The 22727-nt window shown below is 37.2% G+C and overlaps 1 protein-coding gene across 1 annotated transcript in view; it reads left to right on the forward strand.

Annotated features, from left to right (window-relative positions):
* Window positions 1–44: 44 nt before the first annotated feature.
* Mcr (macroglobulin complement-related) overlaps window positions 45–22727 on the forward strand; it is a 30945-nt gene continuing 8262 nt past the window's right edge. Inside the window, exons 1-28 of the mRNA XM_089704791.1 lie at window positions 45–301; window positions 615–988; window positions 2286–2466; window positions 3158–3329; window positions 3975–4087; window positions 5202–5342; window positions 5969–6149; window positions 6626–6801; window positions 7204–7353; window positions 7821–8045; window positions 9219–9396; window positions 10056–10231; window positions 10873–10983; window positions 11424–11564; window positions 12382–12531; window positions 12904–13043; window positions 13637–13800; window positions 14936–15159; window positions 15492–15668; window positions 16018–16200; window positions 16724–16960; window positions 17297–17481; window positions 17779–17881; window positions 18657–18818; window positions 19473–19574; window positions 20153–20339; window positions 22183–22337; window positions 22601–22672. Coding sequence (XP_089560917.1) covers window positions 630–988; window positions 2286–2466; window positions 3158–3329; window positions 3975–4087; window positions 5202–5342; window positions 5969–6149; window positions 6626–6801; window positions 7204–7353; window positions 7821–8045; window positions 9219–9396; window positions 10056–10231; window positions 10873–10983; window positions 11424–11564; window positions 12382–12531; window positions 12904–13043; window positions 13637–13800; window positions 14936–15159; window positions 15492–15668; window positions 16018–16200; window positions 16724–16960; window positions 17297–17481; window positions 17779–17881; window positions 18657–18818; window positions 19473–19574; window positions 20153–20339; window positions 22183–22337; window positions 22601–22672 — 4545 coding nt within the window. The 5' untranslated portion in view covers window positions 45–301; window positions 615–629. The remainder of the gene's footprint in view (window positions 302–614; window positions 989–2285; window positions 2467–3157; window positions 3330–3974; window positions 4088–5201; window positions 5343–5968; window positions 6150–6625; window positions 6802–7203; window positions 7354–7820; window positions 8046–9218; window positions 9397–10055; window positions 10232–10872; window positions 10984–11423; window positions 11565–12381; window positions 12532–12903; window positions 13044–13636; window positions 13801–14935; window positions 15160–15491; window positions 15669–16017; window positions 16201–16723; window positions 16961–17296; window positions 17482–17778; window positions 17882–18656; window positions 18819–19472; window positions 19575–20152; window positions 20340–22182; window positions 22338–22600; window positions 22673–22727) is intronic.

Raw genomic sequence — 22727 nt, forward strand, 5'->3', positions numbered from 1 at the left:
ATTCTATCAATGAAATGACGCAGGACGCTTCAAATAATTTAAATGGCAACTTTAACTGTCACACATTCACCGGGTGTGGTGCGGCTGCGTGAAACAAGTTTTGGCTTTACTTTTTCGTATGAATTCAGTAATGGAACCGCGTAACGAACTTGTTGTTAATTTCTAAAAGAAACTTTTAAACAATACTTTTAATGTAATAAATTTAATATAGTGTGAACAGTGTTATAAGCATATCGTGTTTCTTGTTTAAAACAAAACAAAGCCAACCGTTTCCATGGGCGTTAACTTCGGTTAAAATTAAGTAAGTTATTGAATTAATATTAAGGTTAATCTTGTCTTAGATTTTATAAATATGACCTGTATATAGTCAAGCTAATGAAAAACTTTGTTATGCTTCTATTGGGTGTGAGCAAGGTGTGAGTTTATACATGTTTCTGAGTAAGAAAAGGTTGATGTCAAAGAGTAAACAAAACGTTTATGAAGTTAACACCTTAGTTGAAATCACGATTCTACAAGTAAATAACTAATACAATAACTGCAGTTCGTTTAAAATTCTTTGATTACAAACAGAGTGCAGTTTTATTTATTCTTTCACAATAATAATTTACCCACAGGTATAAGATTGAAGAATGAATCTCATATACATAGCTCCATTACTGATATTGCAAACATGTGCCGGTCAGGACTATGCAACACCAACATACAACACAGATTACAACCAACCCAACCCAACAAATGACTACCTCAATACTAATGACCCTAGATATGATAATCCGTATGACCCAAATCGGAGGTTTCAAAATCGTAACCAGTATGACAATCCCTATGCAACGGATAAAAGATATAATCAGTATGATAATCGTAATAATGTAAATCAAAATGTATATACATCTGAGAATACCCCTCGACCAGTCTGGGATTCGAATATAAATTTTCCACCGTTCAAAGCTGGTGAATTGGAACATGACAGTGTTATTATTAATGAAGCGTAAGTATATTTTGTAATCTTCTTAATATATATAAATCTCGTGTCACAATGTTTGTCCTCAATGGACTCCTAAACCACTTAACCGATTATAATAAAATTCGCACACCATGTGCAGTTCGACCCAACTTGAGAGATAGGATAGTTTAAACATGTAGGTACCACGGGCGAAGCCGGGGTGGACCGCTAGTTACATTATAAGCACTAGGACAGAGATGTATGTGCATTGTGCATTATAAAAATTATTATTGATTTTGTAATAATGTATGTAATTTTTGTAATGAATATGAATGAATTGTGAAATATTAATTATAATAATGTGAATGAATAACAAATGAATTGATTTTAATAAAATAAAATTAAGAAGACATAATATAAAATGTACATATCTAATGTAAAATGTATTTGCATGCCGTTGAATAACGGCTAAACATGCTGAAATAATGTATCTTATTCTTAACACCTGTGTATACCATGTTTACTTGCAAATAAACGATTTATTTATTTATTTATTTAAAAATAATTATATACTTGATTAAGTATTCAATGGAGCAGGGCACATGTTTAACATATTTTATTAGCAAACAATAGATTTAAATTATATTTAATTAGCTCTGGACTCTATTTCCATGAGTATGGACTTTGGTTTATACATTAAATAAGTGATTGAAACAAATTTAGCATAAATTATGAAAGCTATGTGGTGATATTCCTTGCCTAAGTTTAAATACTGCATCATAAACTAGACAAGACCAATTTGATATAGTTTGGAAGTAGTAGTATAGATATTATTTTCAGATATGAATCAAGGGAAGTCTCTAGTAAAGTATTTTATTAAACTTTCAACATAATATATATTTAGAATTATTAATATTTAACCTCTTTCATAATAAGCTTAAGAAATGTGGGTTAGGCTAGCTAAATATATTTTAAATCAGGCATTATTTTCTTTATAGAAATAAGTAACAACATATAGAAGAAAATACCTACATAGTTTAAAAATTAACATTTTTACATCTAATATATATTATAAAGGCGAAAGTTTGTAAGGATGTATGGATGTTTGTTACTCTTTCACGTAAAAACTACTGAACCGATTACAATGAAATTTAGCACACATATAGAGGGTAACTTGGATTAACACATAGGATAGTTTTTATCCCGGAAATCTCACGGGAACGGGAACTATGCGGGTTTTCCTTTGCAAACGCGGGCGAAGCCGCGGGCGGAAATCTAGTAATATATAACAATGTTAATTTTTAAACTATGTCTAGGTACCTAAAATCTTTCCTCTTTTCAGTACATATTTTATAGTAGCATCAAAAATGGTCCGTCCAGGTCAAATATATAAAATTTCGGCAAATATACTGAAAGCAAGACTGCAGATGACAATAAGAGCTTCTATTTCATGTAATGGAGTGGAAATGGCTCATGTTGTTGAGAAAGTGAAAGAGGGGGTACCGGAGATTCTGAATATGAGAGTAAGTTACATATTAATTATTAATCTATACTTAAATCAGTGTATTGCACTGAATGGCAGGCCTATTGTGGCATACATATATTTAAGTTAGATTTAAGTTTCTTGTTTCATTTTTATTTGTATTTTTGTATGTATCCATAATAAACATATTTCATTTCATTTCATTTCAAATTATAAAGATTATTGCTTTTGTCGGTAACAAATAAACTCAGAAACTACCTACTCTATCAAGACTATAGAGTAATTTTTATATACTTTTGATCTACAATTTCGAAGTTGTAGATCAAAAGATTTGTTTATCGTGAAGTTACTAGTTTTATACATTAATGTATATTTTCTAATGCATAAGACTCTTAATCAAAATTCTATTATGACAATAAAACAATGCTGTTATCAATTTACGAATTATTCTGGAAACAAAAAGATTGAGTTATCTGTGTACCCAACTTTGTGTTTTTTTTTTATGTCAGAGCAAGCAAAGGAGCAGGTCGGCCACCTGATGTTAAGTGGTCACCACCGCCCATAAACACCTGTAACACTACAAGTGTTACAGGTGCTTTGCCGGCCTTTTATAGACAAATAAGCTCTTTTCTTGAAGGGCCCAATGAACGATTGTGTTCTTGTGTTTCTATGATACCAATGCCACTATCACCCTATTCCATAAGAAAAGATTAACTATATGTCTCATTCAGATACCGCCAACATCAGTGCCCGGCGAATACAAGTTGCGTGTAGAGGGTCTCTACTTGGACGATCCCTTCGGTGGAACAGCATTCGCCAACGAGACACAGCTTGACTTCTCCCAGAGGTTCATGACTATATTCATACAGATGGACAAACCAGTTTATATGCAGGGACAGACTGGTATGTATTGAAATTATGAAAAATAAAAGTATTAAAAAAAATATAAAAACTGTCTGCATAAGTATGTTTAATTTCTATTTTTACAAGCAATCTGAAATTATTTTTAACATTTGTTAATTTAGTTCTCAATAAATTACACATTAATGAAGGTGTGTTTTTTTATCAAATTTGTGATTTATCATTTTCATAAGTTATATTTAAGAAGCAATTGATTACTATTCAGTTGTATTGAATTAATAGTTCATTATATTTGCCGGTCTACATGTGTTGCACAATGATAATGGACCCATTTCAATTTGAACTGCAATCTAGATCTAAAATCTAGACTCTAGTGCACTCACTCTAACCTAGTTGGCAAGTTGTGGGCGCGTCTGCGTTTTATTTATGCGCATAATGATCTGTACATTTTCGTTATACTATGTATATATGTATATGAATTTCAGAAGTTTCAATTGATTTCGTAATCATTCAAAATTAATATAAATTAATTTAATATTCTCAGAAATGTTTATTTTTTCGAAAATATGTTCTCGAAATTTTTTTCGACTTACATCAGTTACAATTGAAAAATGTTTTAATGATTTTCAAGGTATAGAATTTTCATTCCCATTAAAAAAGTATAGCTTTCCTATTCCTTCCTTGCAGTGCGATTCCGAGTGATTCCAATCAACACAGAATTAAAAGCATTTGGTAGGTCCATAGATGTCTTCATCTTGGATCCCAATGGACGAATCATGAAAAGATGGCTCTCCCGACAGGTAAAGTATTATCTTATAGCCTGATCAAATGTACTCTTAACCTCCAATTTTTCCTATGTCCTCTTATAGGGTATCATGTAAGTCTGTATCAAAAAAATGTGTGCGTGTACTAGTATATACACGTAAGAAGTGAAACTTCATTATTACCTTATTTTTCAAAAAATAATTTACTATATGCAACTTTACAGAAATACGTCGAATCACGCGTGGTAGGGATAAGAAAAAGATGGCGCGTAACGGAAAAATGACACGTGTAACGAAAAAATGTAACACTAAATTTTTTTCCAACCCCGATAAAGAAGTTTCACTTCAAAAATAAAAAAAATGTGATAATTTAAAAGACACAAATCAAAGTCTTGTCTATTAGTTTTCCAACAACAGGTATCTAGATCAAATTCACAACAAAGAAGAAATAAAACATAAAAGTGTCATTTTTCGAGACGCTCATATGTTACATATTGTCTTGATTCAAAACATGATAGAACTTGAATCTACCAAGAAACAAAGGCGATACTCGATATTCCCATTGAAACATACAAGCTTATACACAGTAACAAGTTACGTAAATAATCAGATTATGAGCTTAAAACCCATTGACATAAGTTTACAAGTGCTTTCACGGATGGAAGGATTTTGATTGTCGCAATGCAATAAAGAGTTTTATTGTTACACTTTATATGTGCGCAAATAATATATTGTCGGTGTACAGACGATTTGTTTCCATTTCGAATTTTCTTTTATACAAATGTGTCCAACATTTGAATTATTTTGAATGAAATGTGTCCAACATTTTAATTCAGAATTCTTCTTTAAGAATTTACATTTGGCAACATTAAGAGCGCTTAAATATTGTTTTTAGAAGTAGTAGTTAGTAGTAGTTTATAGCCCACTTTTTTCTCTTATGTTTTATACTTTCCTATATTTGCCAAAAAATCTAAACACAAACAAAATTCTCAACAAAATTCTTCTTTATTCAAGTAGACTTTTTCTTGAAGTGGCAGTTTCTACACAGGAGAAACTTTAGTTGCTCTTTCCAAGTAAATTTTATATAGAAACATTTGCAGTTCTTGCACTACATATTCCATGGATTTTTAATACCAATGCAATTCCTCAGAGTAACTTCGGCACAGTGAGCCTTCAATACCAGATGTCTGAACAGCCGCAGTTTGGCGAGTGGCGCGTGCGTGTAGAGGCGTTGGGACAGACGGAGGAGGCCCAGTTCTTAGTTGAGGAGTACTATCAGACTAGGTTTGAGGTGAGTTTAAAGATATGTTAAGTTATATAAAAATCATGTTATGTTATAGTATACAAAAAATGTTTAAAAAGTTATATGTATATACATACACTCTAATATAACTTTTTAAACATGTTTTGCTTTGTAAATAAGTATCGACTGTCCTTTTACAAAACTATTTTCTATTACTGTGTTAGTATAATAAGAAAAATATCTGAATAGATTGAACACAAATACTTGGAATTTTTTTTGCAAACAACATTATGAATCAAAATTTAATCCGTCTTACACGCAATTGCACATAACACTCGCGCAGTGACGTCATCACAGAAGCGCGCGATTGAATGCGGAAGCACATGAAGTCGGTTAAAAAAAGAAGCGGTGAAACTTTATCATTTTAATTTTGATGTAATGATGACCAATATTGACAAAACTACACTCACAATAACAGTCCTAAGTGTAACTCTGCCTATTAATACCTCGGGCAGAGGTTTCTACTGAGCGACATACAATAAACTCTGATCATTATTTACGCGAAATTACGTGTCAATTTGGGTTTTTTTTAAACAACTTTATAGCAAATATGTCGTCCTATAAACAACTAGAGGTATATATGTATATCAGCATTAAAATGTTCCATACACCAGGTGAACATAACGATGCCGGCGTTCTTCTTCAACACGGACGCGTACATCCACGGGCGCGTGATGGCGAACTACACGTTGGGCGCGCCCGTGCGCGGCAACCTCACGCTGCGCGCCACGCTGCGCCCCGTGCCGCAGCACCGCCCCCGGGACCCGCGCCTCGACCGGGATCCCTTCGCGAGGGGTGAGTAGGATCCGGGATATGTGGTACCTGGGATCCGGGATCCGTGGGACCTTGTGATGATCTATTCAAATCATCAAATTACGGGATACGAGGGGTACTTAGGATCCACGATCCGTAGGACCTATGGGATGCTTTCGAATAATTTTTGTTTACATACTTGCTAATTACGATACAAATTGAATGTTCTATAAGATATTAAGAATAAAAAGCCTACTTAAAAACTATGCAACAAAAATAAGAAGCTAAAAATTATTTAGCTCGAGGGGTAGTTATATTTGAAAATTAAAAATTAACTGAAATTTATTTTTGTTTGATTATTTCTTTCACTAATCTCATTTATGTATATGTGACGGTAACACTGTAATTAGATTTTACATGAAATTCTGACTCGCGATATAACATACTATCAAAAAATTGCTCGCAATATTGAAAAACTGTCCAAAAAATCGTGATCCATAACATAATTTCCCCCACAGCCCGACCGAACTACAACCCGTATCTCTACAACGAGAGCGCCTACCAACCCTTCGAATACGGCCAAGAGGAGTACAACCAGCGAAACATGAACTATCGACCGGGACAACCGAATCAAATAGACCATCCCGATTGGTGGTACGATCCGCAGAAGGTGGTGACGAGGATGTTTAATTTTGTGAGTATATTTTGCCAGATTTTGTGTTAGGGCAAAAAAATTCCGAAACACAATTTTTTTGCCCTAACACAAAATCTGGCAATCACAAAAACAAAATCTGCTATACAAGTTTAGTTGTTATATTCTTGTGAACAATCGAAAATAATTTTAACTTTTTTAATCACGTACGAAAAATGTCAATAGTCAAATATTTTATCCTATTTTTATTTAAGTACGAGTTTATAAATGTTAGAATTATTTTATATTGTAATTGAAAACAAAATCCCTCAATTTACTAACTTATTAAATAATATTCAAATAACTGCATTTAAAACTATGAAATTACAAAATTTTCTTAACAAAAAATGCGTATTAGCTATCTAAAAAAAACTAAACAACCGAAATTATTTTTCATTGTCACAGGACGAAAAGTACCCATTCTGGATGCCGAAGCCCGACCCTATCGATTTCGCGAACAACGGCAACAACCTTAACTACAACACCTATACGACCTCACCGTCATACAATTATTATAACACAAAGGGATATGATCAGCTGCCGTATTTGAGATTCGTAAGTAATTCCTGTTCTCGATTCAATATTTTGAATAAATTATAATTGGTAGTTTCACTTTCATATCCATTGATTTACCAAAAAGTATATTGTTAAGTTTTAAGACATTGTATTCATTTTCTATTCCATTATCACATCAATTTCTATTCAAAAAATAAAACAATACCAAATTACTTTATAACGCCGCTATTTATTACTCCTTATTGGAGTAGTTCATCAATTTTTCTACATATTTATAAATTACGTAATAAAAAAAAGCGATGTCAAGGGACATCCGGATGGAACGAAGTGTTAAGTTAGAGAGAGACAGACAGAGAACCACGCGCACGCCGCACAACTCTAGCAAAAAGTGTCGTGACAACTTTTCGTAAGAATTTTTTCCGTCTAGCCCCATTTCAGAACGCGCGATAAGGAACTTCGTTCCAAAACCAATGCTAATTATTAAAAATATCCTTATAATTCAACAGTTCAACGGCACATACGACTTCAAGTACCCAATGTCCGAGTTAGCCCAACTGGTGCCATCTCTAGATGGAGTAGAAGTGATCATCACAGCATCCGTTGGTGATCCGTTTCTCGATGACGTCATAGAGGCTTACAGTATAGCGAGGATATATAATTCTTCACTCTCTGTGACCTTCCTCGGTGGGGAGCTGCAGGTGTTCAAGCCGAGCATGCCGTTTGATGTTTATGTGAGTATTTTTTTTGTTATTAAAATTTATATTTAAATCATTACTAGCGGGCCGCCCCGGCTTCGCCCGTGGTACCTACATGATTAAACTATCCTATCTCTCAAGTTGGATCGAACTGCACATGGTGTGCGAATTTATAATGTATTATAATCGGTTAAGTGGTTTAGGAGTCCATTGAGGACAAACATTGTGACATGAGATTTATATATACATATTAAGATTTACTCCTAATGAAACTATTCAAGGAATTGAGGCAGTTATAATTGACGCTTTGTAAATACCAATAAAATTAATTGACAGTGTTATGTATAAGTATCATTTGTAATTGAAGCTAAAAACGAAAATATTATGATAAATAAATAATCTTATATATAAAAATGAATCGCAAAATGTGTTGGTAAGCGCATAACTCGAGAACGGCTGAACCGATTTCGATAATTCTTTTTTTATTATATTCCTTGAAGTACGAGGATGGTTTTTATGTAGAGAAAACGTAAATACGGGCCCACGGGCGAAGCCGGGGCGGACCGCTAGTAAATAAATAAATATTATAGGACATTATTACACAAATCGACCTAGTCCCACAGTAAGCTCAATTAAGGCTTGTGTTGTGGATACTAGGCGACGATAAATATAATATGTATTTAACAAATACATATGTAGATAACACCCAGACCCAAGAACAAATAATTGAGTTCATCACACAAATATTTGCCCTGACCGGGGATCGAACCCGGGACCGTCGGCTCAGTAGGCAGTTACTTTACCACTGCGCCAACCGCGTCGTCATAATCATCATTTGATGACATATTTACCTTTTTTTTTAGAAAGTCATTCACTGGACAATTTTTAATGAATAATATTATGTGAAATTAAAAGAAATTACGTATGGATAATAAAATAAAATAATAAATTTTTCCAAGCCCCATTTTATATTAGTTTCTTCATCTTCTTGTAGGATAATGTTTTTAAGCTATTGCATAGCTTCTATCGCGGGCCTTGAGCGCGGGGACCGAATCGAGAAAGTCCGTAACGAAAAAACCTCACGCTCCCCACTTGGACGGGCTCGGAGGTGTGGCTTGAAGGCATAGCATGCAATAGCTTTACCGCGGCAGTCCCTGAGTGCCACACGTCGTTTTTTTTATATTTTTAATTCGTATTATAATCTTTCAGATGGTAGTAGCATACCACGACGGTTCAAAACTCCCCGCATGGCAGGCGGCGGGTATTTCCCTCGTAGTGACCGCGCAATTGGAGGGGCGGGGCGGAGCCCTGGAGCCCCTGCGGCCCACGCTCGTGCCCGGCCATGATGCTGTGTGGCATTTGAAGATCGATCTGTATAAACTTTTACGTGAGTATCATTATAATGCAAAGTTTACTAAATTTTTTTCGGTTATTGATTAGTTTTGATCTATATTTTAACACTATTATGGTGAATATAATATTTTCAAAATGAGTAAACTTCTCCATTGTATGTCTATCAGTCAGTGTATTTGTAATTCTTTCACTTGTAAATAATTGAACCAGTGAAAGAAAAATGCAGAAATGATGTACTCAAGCTTAACCTATCAAACGTCCTATGCACAGCTGTTGTGCGTTTCAAGAGTGTCGAGGGAGTTCACGAAATCTAGCTTTTTTATGACTACCGAGTTTGAAATTTTTATTTACCCTATTGTTCTATAATTATATGCCATGTATGATATATTTTTGGAAAGAGGAAGAAACTAGTTATAGCATAAAAATGTAATCATGACGATATATTTTTTCTATAAAATTATAAAAAATGAAATGCAAAAACATGATTTTGTTAAAAAATAAATAAATTGCTCGTTCAATAGAGATTTGAAATTTGAATATAGATAATCAAACAAACTGACATATTCGAAAATTCCGTTAAATATAAATTTGTATTTTTTTTTGCAAGTAGCTTAAATGTGTTTGATTTTTTTTGTCTAAATAAGCCTTGAAATAAATGTTTCAGTTTTCTTTCTAACGAAAATTCCATTTCAGATCTGGAGAAAGACCCGAACTACCGCGAGACCCTAGACGGTATAACGGGCGTGCGTCTCAATGCACAATTAGCTGACGCTCGCGGAGGTCGGGCGACCGCTGACGTACATTTGGTTGCACATTACTCGCCCAACCATCATCATATACGAGTGTCCACTAGTACTACTAACGCAAGGGTGAGTAGATTTCTTTGATTTTTGAAGTGAAACTTCTTTATCGGGGTTGGAAAAAAATTTAGTGTAACATTTTTTCGTTACGCGTGACATCTTTCCGTTACGCGCCATCTTTTTCTTATCCCTACCACGCGTGATTCGACGTATTTCTGTAAAGTTGCATATAAGTAGTAAATTATTTTTTGAAAAATAAGGTCATAAAAAAGTTTCACTTCTTACGTGTGTACACTAGTACGCGCACCCATTTTTTAAAATAATGAATTCAATTGTATAGAATAAGTCCATTCGACGATATAAGACGGCGCCTAAGCAGTCGATGCATCAATCTGCATTGCGACCTTCGATGCTATGATATTGCAAATTTTGTACACCTTTAAGTGAATACTGTGAAAAATATTTCGTCCTGCAATAATGCTAAATATGTTTATTTATGTGAACGTCAGGACGATAGACAAAATATAGTTGAAATAAATTTATGACAATTCAAAGCTTCTTAATCGGAAGAAGTCTAAAAGAAAATTCTCAATGTCAATATGAAATATTAATCTTTGAAATCGAAATATTACACTGCAGCCGTAAGTTATTAAATATTTAGAAATTTAAGCTATACAATATAAATATACTAAATAAATGTATTGTTACAGGTTGGTGAATACATAATATTCCACGTGCAGAGCAATTTCTACATGGAGGCATTTAGCTATGTTGTCATGTCTAAAGGAATCATACTCACTAGCGGCCAGGAGAATATGCAGGTATGTTTGACATTTGTAAAAAACATGCAAAAAGTATTTTTTGCTGATACGAAATCATTAGAATTAATGTGGTTTTTATATATGTATTAAAATATTTGTTAGTGTATCAAAGAAGATCAATGATAAATGGTATTGTTATTTATGTCAGAAATCGTTTGAAATATTAGAGTACCTAGTGGATGAGTTACATTTTAAAATATGTAAGTTCCTCATTAATTGAAATAAGATTATAATAATTATATTATATTTATTTATTTGTACGAATTTAGTGAAATATGGTTAATTCTGTTTTGTGTTTTATACATGTTACAATCAACAGATCATCCGTCAATAATTTGCATGAGTTAATGAAACAGGCGATTTTTTTAAATTAAATTTTGAAATAGGTATATTTTATCTTATTTAATTGTGTAATATCATGTTGTATGTATTGTACCCAGGAGGGTGTCCGCACGTTCGCAGTGGCGCTATCAGCGGAGATGTCGCCCGTCGCCACTGTGGTGGTGTGGGCGGCGCAGCGACGGGCCGTAGTGCTGGCCGACTCGCTTACATTCCCTGTTAATGGCATATCTAGGAACAATGTGAGTATATGCATACGCACGCACGTACATATAGTAGCAACACATACGTAGAAACACGCACACCTATGTATACGCACATGCATAGATTCACACACACACACACACACAATACAAACATTTATTCGCATGGACATGTAGATAAACAATAATTTTATTGTTAAGTAATAAGTATGTTTATAAAATATTGTTTAGTTTGTTTTGTTTTATTTTACTATACAAATAAGATTTTTATGCCTCCCTTTATACAGCTAACACTTATCCTTTACCTAAGGGGTCGCCTGGTAGAGATCACTCTGAAGTGATAAGGCTGCCCGATTCTACATATTAAAGATGTATGAGAGTTGTTATTTACTTTTCAATTTTATAAAAATATGTAAGTATAATAAAGTGTTAAATAAATAAAAACACAACGCACTTGTATACGTACGTGCGCGTGGGTACGCATGCACACACATGCAAGCATAATTTATGATTACGTGTATTGACACAAGGATCATGTACAAAACGCGCGTTCCTTCACTTATGTTTTAAGGTGCATGTCGCTGTCTTAGATTGTTTGTACATGAACGCGTTTATATATACAAACACACATTAAATTTATAAATTTACAGATTTGAGTAATTTTTAACCTACACAAGCCCTCTCTTCAAGCGTAGAGTGAACAGGTACCTTCTAGGGAAGCGCGTACCACATCTTAGACCACATCTCAGCTTAACATCAGGTGAGATTGTGGTCAAGCTCTTCCCTATCGTCAATAAAAAAAAAACACAAAATATTAATCAATAGATAACTCATAATAATATTGCGTGTATTCCAGTTCACAGTGTCGATAAACAACCGCAAGCACCGCACGGGCGAGCGCGTGGAGGTGGCGATCTACGGCGAGCCCGGCGCGTACGTGGGGCTCTCCGGGATAGACGCCGTGTTCTACACCATGCAGGCGGGCAACGAGCTCACATACGCTAAGGTACAACAGAGCTATATTTATCTGTTTGTTTGTTTGAACGCGCTAATTTCAGGAAATACTGGTCCGATTTGAAAAATTCTTTCGGTGTTCGATAGCTCATTTATAAGGAAGGCTATAGGCTATATATCATCACGCTAAGACCAACAGGAGCGGAGCACTGCGGGTAAAACCGCCAAGCACAGCTAGCTCAAGAAAAACTGAAAAAAAATTGCAATACATAAGGGCCATGTAAATCCCACGGGTTTGACAATCGCGAAGACAGGACGTCTGTCGGGTCAGCTAGTGAAATTATATATAATTGATGTTTTCATTTAGAACTACCACAACATTATTCTTATTACACATTATTAAACACATTATTTTTATTACCAGGTGATATCAAAGATGTCGCAGTTCGACGAAGCCACAAACGGCACGTTCGCGTACACGTGGCGCTCGCACTTTGGTGACGCGGACGAGCTGGTCTACTTCCCTTCTACAAGCTTCGGGATAGACGCTAATAGGACTTTTGAGTGAGTTCTTTAAAAAGCTTTAAATTTGTTTCACTTATTTTTGACGTGACAACGTCTTATAATTCGATAGAGCCGGATGCACGCACGAAAAAACATGACTCATGCGGCGTTACCTCGCTCTGAGGCGTTCCATGTAAGACCTGAAGTGCAAGCGAGAGCGCGGAACGAGCGACAAAGCAGCACAATTGGCCGTTGTCACGTTCAACTATCGTCAGTAAACCGACTTTACAGACAACCAATTTTTTTTTAAATCTATTCAAATAGTGCGAAGAAGTTCGCTGTGTCTGCCTATCTGAACGCGGTAAACTTATAAACAGAATGGATTTGCATTGACAATAATAGGCAAAAAAAAATTTTGATGTTGATGTTGATGTTGATTTTTTTATTAATTGTGGTATTAATTTCTCCTTGTGAAAATAATAAAAAAGTATCTCATTTATGTATGCGCGAGTTTTTTTTGCGTAAACATAAATTATGAATGACTTTTGCTGTAGGTATTATTATTACCAGTCTATTTCATACGCAATGTTTTTATATACCACTTTCGTCCTATAAAAATTGCAAAACATCTTATTCACTCATTTATCTTTCAGATACGCCGGTTTAGTGGTTTTTAGCGACGTCGCAGTAACCCGTCGGCACACAAACTGCAACTTAACGCTCGGTTTCGCCGAATGTCTCGACGGCAACTGCTATCCCGTGGAGAAACATTGTGATGGAGTCGCTGACTGCGCGGATAGGACGGACGAGTCGCATTGTGAGTGTTGCTATGGTTACGGGATGTGTTGCTATGGTGATGGGGTGCGTTGCTATGGCAACGGATATGTTAACACTGCTGTTTAGTGTCTTGACGGCAACTGCTATCCCGTGGAGAAACATTGTGATGGAGTCGCTGACTGCGCGGATAGGACGGACGAGTCGCATTGTGAGTGTTGCTATGGTGATGGAATGCGTTGCTATGGCAACGGATATAGGACGGCTGTCTGTTGGTGGTTTAGTGATAAATGTATGTAGTGTTGTTAGTGTTACCAAATTTAAATTTATATATGAAAAATTTTCTGCATGTAAAATTTTATAAATTTATTTAGTTTAGTTAAATCCACTCTATGTACACGAACTTAATACAGCAATAAAGTCAACAAGCACCCGTTCTTAATTTGAATTATGTCCGTGCGTGTCGTGCATAGAAATCTAAATAACAAGACACTAGAAGTCGTAAGCGTGCGTGACCTTGTCGCCACTCAGGTGATTTGCACATCACCAGTGCATTCGTCACTGTTCAGTTGCTCTGGAGACGTATGAGTGTATACATGGTGTGTTTCAGCAATTCCCATTGCGGAAATTCTTCCACAAGTTGTAATTATACTTATAAAGGAATAATATTTCATCGGAAAATATTTTTTTTTAGAAATAATGCCGTTTTTCCTTAAAATTATAGAATATTTACAAGTATTACGAGTGTCACCATAGTAATCGAAATAACAATGAATGACACAGTCGACCATTCTTATTATCACGTTTGTTCGTATTGGAGCAAAAAGTCTCATATACTTAGGGATGTTATTCTAAAATAAACCGTAAATTCGTGCGTTAGGATACATATTAAAAAGCTTAATTTAATAGATAAGTTAGTTTTCACTAAAATCAAGCTGTCCAATAAAAGGCATAGTTTACTTGTGTGTACTGTTTAGCTTTCGGTTTGAATGTGTTGATTTTGGCGACAGCTGCAGCGGTTTTCATACGAATTATGACATTATAGCACTTCTATGTGTCTTGTTATTTAGATTTCTATGGTATCGTGCGTGTTCAAATTCGTATAGCATTCCAAATCTGAATTGTATCCATGCGTTCCGAGACAACGTTCCAAATTCAAACTTTTCCTTCATCTGCAGGTCCGCGCGACACGTCGTACGAGCTGAGCCACTTCCGCAAGTTCCGGTTCAGCCGCGTGCAGCGGCAGTACGAGAACGTGTGGATGTGGCGAGACGTGAACATCGGGCCGCACGGCCGCTACGTGTTCACGCTGGACGTGCCGCAGGTGCCCGCGCACTGGACCGTGTCCGCGTTCAGCATGTCGCCCGCGCTGGGGCTCGGCATGCTGCCCGCGCCGTGCACTGTGAGTGGGGGGAGGGGGGAATAGGGGCAATGATCCTTTTTTTTACAATATAGGAAAATGCGAAAAGGCGAGTGGACGCGATTCTACAGCGCATGGTTATCTACAGACGTGTCCGGAGATACCGATGAATTCTATAAAGAAACAAAAAAAAAATCGTGATAGCTTTCAAAACGTCTGAATGGTGTACAACAATTTTTGCTTTTTTGAATATATCCTCATTGATAATTATTAAAATTTCATGCAAATCTCATTTGCTTATCTTGCATCTCATTACAAGTCCAAAAAAAAAAATCTTTCAAAAAGTGCGCTCGCTAGTGAAACTCAATTTCCAGTACATCGGCGTGCTGCCGTTCTTCATCAAAGTGGAAGGGCCGGACCAGTGCCGGCAGGGCGAGCAGCTCGGCCTGCGCGTGGTTGTGTTCAACTACCAGCAGCAGGACATCGAGGCGGTGGTCGTGCTGGAGGCCTCGCCGCACTACAAGTTCGTGCATGTTGAGGAGCACGGCATTGTGAGTGAAACCATTTGTTACCATTATTTTGCTAGTAATGTTTTTGGTTTGGCCTCTGTCTGGGGTGTGTTGTCTCTTTCTATCTTGTACAAATTCTTTTAAGATAAACTAATTATTTGATATTTAAATACCTATAAATACAACAAAAGATACAAAGAAAGATAAAAAAGTCTAGTGCATGTTTAGATCTAGTCTAAAAATTACGGTATATTAACCTTTTACAGATTTATAGCTTGTTTCACAGCTTTTCCATATTATGTCCTATTTGTGTTCATTTATCAGTCCAAATAAAGTATGATTATAACTTTCAATCTGACTTATTATTTATTAATAATTCAATTGTACCCAGGTCCGCTCGTACAACCCGCGCACGTCGTTCGGCGAGCACCAGTTCTTCGTGTACATATACGCGGGCGACGCGGCCACAGTGCACATCCCCGTGGTGCCGGCCGCGCTCGGCGAGGTACACGTGCACATACACGCGACCACACTGCACGGCGTGCACAGAGCTACTAAGACGATACGGGTCGAGGTGAGTGTGTATACAGGGCTTTTTAAGTGGGATATCAACGGAGATATTCAAAAAAGGAGCGTGCCAGAAGTGAAACATCGTGGCAAGATTCGAAGATATCCAAATCGAAGCATAACTCCGTGACGTGATGGTATTGCCATATTGAAATTTTACTATCAACGTGCTTAGAAGTTTCACTTCAAAAAATACAGTTTACGTGAGCGTACATAAGACCAAGATACACAAGCGCTGCTAAGATTTGAAAAAGCGTTATGTTTATTTTGTTTTATCTATTCTGTGATATTATGGTGCACAGCAAGAATTAATCTCGTTCGTGGTTTTATTGAAATACAATAAAACATGTAATTCAACACTTTCAAGAATATTTAATTTCCTTTCAGAGTTAAAAAACTCGTATTCGAAACTTTAATAGATTACCTTATCTAAATATGGTGTAAAATCTTCACCGATTACTATAACAATACCCTATTTGTTACACTACATACATAAAATTAATAATCTAAAATAAATCTTTTCCCCCCAGGCGGACGGTCTCCCCCAATACCGGCATCAGTCTGTCCTACTGGACCTCTCGAACCGCGCGTACGTGTTTCAATACATGCACGTCAATGTAACCGAGACACCAATAATTCCATATGAAGTGGACAGATATTATGTCTTCGGGTCTAATAAAGCGACGATTTCCATTGTGGGTGACGTGGTTGGACCCCTGTTTCCGACTATGCCTGTTAACGCGACTAGTTTGCTGGATTTGCCGATGGTTTGTGTTTTGATTTGTTAAGTTTTTAATGTTGACTGATTTGAGTTGGGATGAAAATTAAAAATAGCCTATGTTAATTAGGAATATTTATTTTTATCTCTTAAAATACAAAAAGTTAAATCACTAAATTAGTTAAAAGATATTATTGAATAAATAGAATTGATAGAACATACGTATGAATACTTCTGTATGATATCATAGATAATTATAGAACTATCAAAATATTGTTTTGTCTTTTTCTTTTTGTTTATTTATTGCTCTTCTTCAACGTTTAAATAAGTCAATTACAAAATTTTCTTTCCTACTAACTAAAAATAACACAAATTTCACGCATAGGAGTCAGGCGAGCAGAACATGTTCAGTTTCGCGGCGAACATGTACCTGACGCTGTACATGCGTCTCATCAACCAACGGAACCGCACGCTCGAGCGAGACGCGTTCGCGCACATGAATGTGCTGTATCAGCGGCAGATGTCGTATATGAAGCCGGACGGGTCCTTCTCATTGTTTAGGAGTGATTGGTAAGTGTTCTATAAGAGTTTAAAAATAGAATTTTGTCTTTGGCTGGTTGTAAAAAAAAAATAATAAAAAAATAGCGCGGTCCTCGCAGAATAAACAGGTTTGAAAAAGGAATCTTAGAATGTTGTCTTTGACTGATTTAAAAAAAATGAATAAGAAATAGCACGAAATCCCCCCTTATTTTATAATGACGTGTTCGTGCACAACTGCACATGAACGTGAACGATGTTATTTTTTCTAATTTTGTAACTTTAATTTTAAAATATGCAGAAATGGTTATTATTATTATTTTTTATTAGGAACCAATCTGCATCGAGTGTTTGGCTGACGTCTTTCTGCGCTAAAATCTTCCAAGACGCATCCTTCAACGAATGGGAGAATTACATTTACATTGATCCTAATGTAAGTTAATTACTTTATTTTTTTTTAAATTTAATAAATTAATAGATTAATTGTGCTTTTAAATATAAGTAGCCCTTCAAGGTTACATTTATATGTGTATTATTTCTTTGGTCCAGAATATTGATTTTTGAAGTGCCTCTATCACGTTTATTAGACCTGTCTCCTGTTCTTAATCTTGATAATTTCCCAAATATTCATTTAGTTTAACGTATTTATATTTAAACATACCTGACGATGATGTTTCGAAACCGGTCGTAGTTAATTGTAATAAAAATTATTAAAGTGGAACTAGTGAATTGTGTGTTTCTATTACTATAAAATGCAGTTCCATCAAGACATAACAATACAAAGTGTAAATTGTATTTATAATTAATATAATAATAATAAATTCTTTATTTAAGAGTAACCAAGACCCAATTTAAACACAATACATACACAAAAATCAATAATACACATAAAATTAATCTCACAATCATAAAATATAAAATTGATATGTCACAAATAATAATCAATGAAACATACATAAAATCACAGAAAAATTAAATAAAAAATTGGTTGTTTGTAAAGTAGGTTTACGATCGAGATGTTTACGTGATAACATAATGCAGTGGCAGCGCTCGAGATGAGACGGGAGATCGGTCCGTCTCTCTCTCGTTATACCTGCGATCGCGCTCGTGAGGTTTTGGTGTGACACAAGTTTCTGAACATGTCACCCGACTAAAACGATTTTAAAAATGTTATCACGTTAAAATAAAAATTGTATTTATATTTATAGGTGATATCAATGGCGGTGTCGTGGGTACTGGAGCACCAGAGCCCCGAGGGCGCGTTCTACGAGGTGACGTGGCTACCGGACCGCAACGCCAACACGACTATAGCGGTGCCGAAGGACAGCCAGCTGTATAGGGAGGCGGGCGCGCAACTACGGGGGAGAGAGGTAGATATAATCCATACTAATATTATAAATGCGAAAGTAACTCTGTCTGTCTGTCTGTTACTCAATCACGCCTAAACTACTGAACCAATTTTCATGAAATTTGGTATGGAGATATTTTGATACCCGAGAAAAGACATAGGCTTCTTTTTATCCCGGGAAAATGATGCAATCCCGGAAATCCCACGGGAACGGGAACTATGCGGGTTTTTCTTTGACTGCGCGGGCGAAGCCGCGGGCGGAAAGCTAGTTCTAATATAATAAACTAGCTACGCTTCACGGTTTCAACCGCGAGGCTCCGTTTCTGTTGGTCTTAGCGTAATGATATTATACGTAGTTATTATACGTAGTTGGTCTTAGCCTATAGCCTTCCTCGATAAATGGGCTATCTAACACCGAAAGAATTTTTCAAATCGAACCAGTAGTTCCTGAGATTAGAAACAAACAAACAAACTCTTCAGCTGTATAATATTAGTATAGATATTTTATTTTGCTTAGAATTTAAATTTATCTCATTTAGGAATAACGTCGCTTTCTGCTGGCGAAAGAATATGTGGCAGGATTTTTATTAAATAAGCAAACTGTATTTTAGAATGTATTGCATGCATTGTAATTCACAATTTCAAATACATACTTCACGTTGTTTTATTGTTGCAGGTGAACAACTCGATAATATTGGAGCGGAATATATCTTTGACTGCGCAAGTGGTTATAACTCTGGAATCTGTCAAGAATCTCAAGGATATAGGCGTCAGAGAGGTATGTTTTACTTGAATTTACTAATTAATTGTTTTGTTGTGTGTGTGTCATGCATACAAGGTTTGGTTAATAATTATTGGCTGTTTTTTTTAGTAATAGTTTTTAATAACATGTTATGTGGTCATTGTGAATTTTATAACTTATTTATTTTTTTTAAATAAATAAATATTAAAAAATTAAATTATTATAATTTGTGTGTTTGTATGTGCGCACATAAACATAATTTACATCGCAAGGTTCTGTTATTTATGTGTGTGTGTGTGTATGTGATCATTATGTACAATGTAACGCGCACGGGCGGGCGTTACTGTGTGCGTGCGTCCGTGTTTGCGTACGTTTTGCCCTGTTTATTTTATTACTTTTGCACTGCGTCTCCTTGTCCACCAGGTTGTCTGGAAGAGATCGCTGTCTGAGCGATAAGACCGCCTGTTGTGCTCTTTTATTAACAATGTATTGTGTCCTTACTTGTACTTTTCTCTGTGGTGCACAATAAAGTATTTTTGTTTGTTTGTTTGTTTGTTTGTGCGTGTAGGCGTGCGTGCGAGTGTGCGTTCTATAATTTATAACCGTGTGGTTAGGGTCTGACGGCGCGCGTGGCGACGGCGCAGCAGCGCGGCGTGGCGTGGCTGGAGCGGCACCTGCGGCTGCTGGGCGAGTGGGCGGCGCCCTACGCGCTGGCGCTCACCGCCTACGCGCTCGCCTGCGCCAAGGCGCCCAGCGCGGAGCACGCCTACCGCCTGCTCAAGCGGCGCCAGCGGGCCGAAGGTGCGTGTATACAGGGTGTCCCACTAGCGGTGTATACAGGGTGCTTCACTAGCGGTGTATACTGAATGTTCCACTAGCGGCGTATACAGGGTGTCCCACTAGCGGCGTATACAGGGTGTCCCACTAGCGGCGTATACAGGGTGTTCCACTAGCGGCGTATACAGGGTGTTCCACTAGCGGTGGATACAGGGTGTCCCACTAGCGGCGTATACAGGGTGTTCCACTAGCGGTGGATACAGGGTGTCCCACTAGCGGCGTATACAGGGTGTCCCACTAGCGGCGTATACAGGGTGTTCCACTAGCGGTGGATACAGGGTGTCCCACTAGCGGCGTATACAGGGTGTCCCACTAGCGGCGTATACAGGGTGTTCCACTAGCGGTGGATACAGGGTGTCCCACTAGCGGCGTATACAGGGTGTTCCACTAGCGGCGTATACAGGGTGTTCCACTAGCGGTGGATACAGGGTGTCCCACTAGCGGCGTATACAGGGTGTTCCACTAGCGGTGGATACAGGGTGTCCCACTAGCGGCGTATACAGGGTGTCCCACTAGCGGCGTATACAGGGTGTTCCACTAGCGGTGGATACAGGGTGTCCCACTAGCGGCGTATACAGGGTGTTCCACTAGCGGTGGACACAGGGTGTCCCACTAGCGGCGTATACAGGGTGTCCCACTAGCGGCGTATACAGGGTGTCCCACTAGCGGCGTATACAGGGTGTCCCACTAGCGGCGTATACAGGGTGTTCCACTAGCGGTGGATACAGGGTGTCCCACTAGCGGCGTATACAGGGTGTTCCACTAGCGGTGGATACAGGATGTCCCACTAGCGGCGTATACAGGGTGTCCCACTAGCGGCGTATACAGGGTGTCCCACTAGCGGCGTATACAGGGTGTTCCACTAGCGGTGGATACAGGGTGTCCCACTAGCGGCGTATACAGGGTGTTCCACTAGCGGTGGATACAGGGTGTCCCACTAGCGGCGTATACAGGGTGTTCCACTAGCGGTGGATACAGGGTGTCCCACTAGCGGCGTATACAGGGTGTTCCACTAGCGGCGTATACAGGGTGTCCCACTAGCGGCGTATACAGGGTGTTCCACTAGCGGTGGATACAGGATGTCCCACTAGCGGCGTATACAGGGTGTCCCACTAGCGGCGTATACAGGGTGTCCCACTAGCGGCGTATACAGGGTGTTCCACTAGCGGTGGATACAGGGTGTCCCACTAGCGGCGTATACAGGGTGTTCCACTAGCGGTGGATACAGGGTGTCCCACTAGCGGCGTATACAGGGTGTTCCACTAGCGGTGGATACAGGGTGTTCCACTAGTGGTGTACTGTGATGGGATTTAGGCAGGAAAAAGTAAAAATTTTTAAATTAACTTGAGATACTTTATTAGACGATATGCGTAGCACTAAGGATAAAGGCGGAAGAGAAAAATTATACAATGACATATAGGTATTTGACATACACACATTTGTTATATATAAACTCCTTCTTTCACCAACATACTGAGCCTGAAGGGACTTATAGTTTTGCATATATGTACATACTAATAAGTAGTAAGTACATACTAAAAAATACTTAAACAACAAAACGACGTCAAAAAATATTTGTTAATTTTTTCCTTAAATTCCATGTTGCCAACCTTAACATCACGCAGCTGGCATATACCGATTCGCTTATAAAATAAACATAATATAAGACATAAACTTAACCCTTTGTCACTTCTGCCATTCACTCTCGTTTTAATTACCGCCACGACGAATTTCGCAAGATCAAACTTTTAAAACTTAATCTCCCATACTGGCGTAATTTTTGACACGTATTTTGTATGTTCCAAAGGTGGTCTAATATACTGGGGTCAAGAACCAGTGCCAGCGCCGCCATACAAAATGGAGAACCAAAAGCCTTTCCTCTTACCGCGACTGCCTTACAAATATGACTCGAACAACATTGCTACGACTGCGTACGCGCTTCTTGCTTGTATGGATCATCAGGTAAGTGAAATTAAACCAAATTTGTCATAAATTATTAAGTTACAACTCAAAAACTACTACTTCACCAGTTTTATAAATAACATTAAGCAAAGGTCCCAGCAGACAGCCTTGGTGAACACCAAATTTATATGAGACCTAAATTGCATGAATCGCAAAATGGACGATTTTTAAGATCATTTTTTTATATTAAGATTTATATATGTATTCATATTTATTTAAGATTTTGCTTTTTCATAATATAATGGGATCTTAATTTTCCTTAGGATAACAATGAACCAATCGTTATGTGGCTCAATTCTCAAAGGCTAAAGGAAGGTGGTTGGGCGTCTACTCAGGTGAGATTTCTTAAACTTTGTTAATAATTTTGTTGTACATTTTTAAGTTAAAATT

This window comes from Colias philodice, chromosome 16, assembly GCF_061535455.1.
Source record: "Colias philodice isolate Cphi_HAF_F1 chromosome 16, ilColPhil1 Martin Lab GWU primary, whole genome shotgun sequence".
In the NCBI taxonomy this organism is placed as follows: Eukaryota; Metazoa; Arthropoda; class Insecta; order Lepidoptera; family Pieridae; genus Colias; species Colias philodice.